The following is a 4,379-nucleotide window of genomic DNA, read 5'->3' as shown; positions in this document are numbered from 1 at the left end:
AAAATAAAGGAGCATAAAATAGTAAGATCACGTGACTTGTTCTTTCTTTCTTATTACTCTTGGGCTTCCGCTTCCTGATATAGTAGTAGTTATATACAGTTATACACTATATATTAATAATTTATTACACAGTGTGAACATATAAGAAATTCATCATTTCAAAGGTCAACCAAAACCCGTCGTAGTCATTTTAGTTTAAATGCTATATTATTTATCATTAATGATACAAATATACCATCCAATATATTATCTGTTAATTTATTATTAATAATAATTAATTATTATATTTTAAATATATATAAGAAGATATATCTAAAAAATATATATGTAAAAACATTTTTATTAGACACAACTATAAAAAATAATATTTTTATTAAATATATTCACAAAGATATTTTTATTAAACATAATCATAAATAAGAATTAGCAGAAATTGACAAAAATACTGTTCGAAATTGTTATTAAATCAATATAAAAACCCTGAATTAGGTCTTGTCATGGTTCAATTAAGTTAGTTTTATTTAAAAAAATTTAACTATATAAAAAAGTATTATTTGATTGAAAAAATATTTAATCTATAATAATTTTGGAAGAAGAGAAAATTTGACAAATATATACAAGAAAGAATGTGAACATAATCTGATAAAGATCACTATGCATGTATGCTATTATTATAGTAATTATATATGATTCGATGGTTATATTAGCAACAATGCATGTGGCCAAATTATTAAACTAAAGTTTGACTTAGCAATACCTAAGCTCTAAGGAAACAACATACTTTAGCATCATCAATTGTTATGCAGATCTTTTTTACATTATATATCTTATTAATTATATATATATATAGTTGTGACCTCTTCTAATTTGAATGAATAATATATAAATGTAGAGAAGTATATATTATAAGTTTATAACTGTTATCATGCATGCTTTCATGGCGTAAGAATCGGTTAATGATGACATCGTCAATTCATTTAATATGAACTAAGCAACAACGTCACCCCAAAAAATAATGCAAAACCTTATCATTTTCTGATAATTTAAACAGAAAAATAATATTTTTGCATCACTTTTTTTATGTATCATTGTATAGAAAAAAGACAAAAAATTATACATATTTTTTTATTGGCTATGGTATATCTTAATTCAATAAATTAAAGATTAATTTTTCGTAAATTTGAATTTTATCTAATATTTTGTTATTGGTTAATAAATTATCAGAACTTATAACATTCGAAACTTAATTAAACGAATAAATAAGTTAATTATTCAATCAACTTAAATTAGTTAAAACGAGAAGTATACGAGAACACTCTAGAATAAGTGAATAACTCCTGAAGCTAAACACTAACAACTTGAGATTTTCAAAGGAAATCTGCTATTACATAGGAAAGAATCTTATTAAATATTAACTATGTCAAAAGGAATTCACTTGATAATTACGTGAATTACGTACTAAACTACATGCTTTCTTTTTTAAATGGGTGTTTGACATTTCTATTTAGACTTTAGAGTGTACCAAATTGAAGGAATATATTAAAAATTGTGGTATAATATTTCATTTCTTTTATTATCAGTCACAGTGCATCATACACACATGTGAGCTAGTGAGTTGACTCAAATAACATTGACTTTTCATTTATTTTCTTTCTTCTTTTTGAATAGAAAGTGAATGAATGTATATGCATGGTACATGAGAGAAGCGCGTTGAATCCATAAAATCTGGATCCTAATTAACGTTCCTTAAATTTTTTGAAGTCAAAATCATTCGTAAAATTATTAAATGCTTCTCTATATATAAGGGTATGATGATGGCTCATTCTTCTCATCTAATCAACAAGAATCTTGGTTCAATTATCATCATTTTGTAACTTAATTAGTTCAATCTTGAGGAGACATAATATGAAGGTAATTAAGGGAATCTCTTAAATTAATTATCGTTTCATTGAATTTCTTTTTCTTTTTTTCCCCTACTATTTCAATTCTAGAAAAAATTCCTCTTTTGATGATGAATATACATATATATATGGTTGCAGCAAAAGATTGTGATTGAAGTGCCATTAAACTGTACCAAATGCAAGAAGAAGGTCTTGACCGTATGCACCACTGCAGAAGGTATCACAAACAGCACAATTCTTTTTTTAGTGATATATATGTTGTTTCATATAATATATATTTAAATTTCAATTATATATATAATCTTCGTATAAAAATATCTTCGTGACGAAGTATATATAGCCAGTATCCAATTAATATATGGTGAAAGTTCATGTGCAGTCGGCTATACATAAAGTTGATAGTTGAGAGCTGTTAAATGATTTGACTGATTTGACTAAATTTTCATCTAACGACTCTTAGCTATTAACTTCACGTAAAGTCGACTGCTCTTGAGTTTTCATCTTAATATATATCTCATATCAATAAAGTGTATATAATTAACTAAAAAGTTATTGAATGTGTTGATCTGTATGATACATAGGTGTGACGGCAGTTAAGTTTATAAGAGATGGTAAAGATCGAGTGGAGATTATAGGAGAAGGAGTTGATGCAGCTCAAGTGACACAAGATTTGAGGAACAAGCTTAAGTTTGCTAAACTAGTTAATGTGTCCAAGCTTGATTAGACTCATCTATGTATGGTAGTAGTATAATCTCAACTTCATTGCCAACCTTAAATAGTGGCTTCATTCTATATCTTATATTATTTTGTTCATTTATGATATTTTCATCTTCTTCTTCCAATAATTGATATAGCTGTGAGCTTAGATTCTAAAGTGTGCAGTGTAATATTGTAACAACATGAAATGTATATCGTCTAATGTTACGTACGTTCATATATATATATATAGGTTTAGATCTGTTTTTTTTTTTTTTTCACATTCATTTAAATTGTTGTAAAAACAGACATAACAGATGTGAGATTGAACAAGAAATATGAAAGCATGAAATAAACTTTTCAAGTAATGTTACAAATTTTTTTTTTCTAAAAAACCAAGATATATGAAAATGCATTTTTATTACTTGTGGCAACAAAAGAATTTTTTTGTTTTTTATATTGGATTGGTAACGTGTTTTTTTGAAATGTAGACTTTTGGATGTTATTTTTAAATGTGGAATCCTTTAATTAGATAAGTAAAAATTGAACCGTTTGATTTGTATTAAAATAAATTAAAAAATTTGAGGTATAAAAATCGGGATCCTCCAATTTATGTACATTTCATAATTTTAAAAAATACCAAAAATTACTATATTAAAGTATATCATTACTTTTACTTCCATAAAAAAATATAATGAGCCGGATAAGAGCTTATTTTTGTCCAATCTAACCTTATCTTGTACTTTAACGGTTTGTATAGAATTCGTTTCGTCCCGCTCCTATTCGTGAATAGTAAAAATTTATATCCTAATTTATCTCATCGCTACATGTTCTTATTAATTATTAAAAATTAATAAATAAAATTAAATTTTAAAATTTATGTAACCATAATTATATATATAATATAAATTAAATTAAAAACTTAAAAATAATACAATATTAAACAATATTTTTAGTATTTTTATTAATTTTTTTTAACTATATTAGATATAGAGATAATACTCAATTTGGTTCCTGAACTTACACGTGAATCTCAATTTAGTCCTTGAGATTTCAATTGCCTCTATTTAGTCTCCGAAAATTTATAAACGTGCCTCATATTAGTCCCTGAGACCACTTTTAGCATAAAAACGTTAATAGAGCGCTGTTGTAAACTATCACATATTACGTTAAAACTTGTAAAATAATGCAGTTTTGGTTTTGATATTTAAATAGTTAAAAAACGGCATCCTATTACTTATTTTGTTAGCTAAAATTTTAATACACCATTTAGGATGTTGTTTTTGGGTTATTTGAGTGCTCACGACAGTATTCCGTTAACATTTGTATGTTGAAAATTATTTCAAGGACTAATATAAATTATATTCACTAAATTTAGGAACTAAACAGAGACCATTGAAACTTTAGGAACTAAATTGAAACTTACATTTAAATTTAAAGACCAAATTAAATATTATCTCATTAGATATATTATATACTAAAATTATATATATGGAGATATATATTCTCTACACTCGATCTCGCTTTTAGTCTGTCCAAGATCTAGTCTTGCACTGCACCGGTTAATTATCCGCCCCAATCGTATAGAAGTAGTCGGATACTTGTACCTCTATTTGTATATGGTCACTACTCACCATGTGACTAATTTTTTTTATATAGAAAAAGATTATGTGTAATTCATTATCATAAATAACTGGTGTATTTTTTTTATATAAATTTTTTTTTTTTTAATTTTAAGTAATAAATTCGACTTTTAAATTTGAAGAAATAAAAAAATCTGAA

At 25.3% G+C, this 4,379-nt stretch overlaps 1 protein-coding gene across 1 annotated transcript; it reads left to right on the top strand.

Annotated features, from left to right (window-relative positions):
* The first annotated feature begins 1,882 nt into the window (after positions 1 to 1,882).
* Positions 1,883 to 2,842, top strand: LOC107496266 (heavy metal-associated isoprenylated plant protein 47-like). Its single transcript, XM_016117478.3, has 3 exons — positions 1,883 to 1,911; positions 2,040 to 2,118; positions 2,483 to 2,842. The coding sequence occupies exons 1-3, from the start codon at positions 1,906 to 1,908 to the stop codon at positions 2,623 to 2,625; spliced, it is 228 nt and encodes a 75-aa protein (XP_015972964.1). The 5' UTR covers positions 1,883 to 1,905; the 3' UTR covers positions 2,626 to 2,842.
* Positions 2,843 to 4,379: the final 1,537 nt, after the last annotated feature.

Source organism: Arachis duranensis, chromosome 7 (assembly GCF_000817695.3).
Source record: "Arachis duranensis cultivar V14167 chromosome 7, aradu.V14167.gnm2.J7QH, whole genome shotgun sequence".
NCBI classification, from domain to species: domain Eukaryota; kingdom Viridiplantae; phylum Streptophyta; class Magnoliopsida; order Fabales; family Fabaceae; genus Arachis; species Arachis duranensis.
This window is presented reverse-complemented; position numbering and strand designations above follow the sequence as displayed.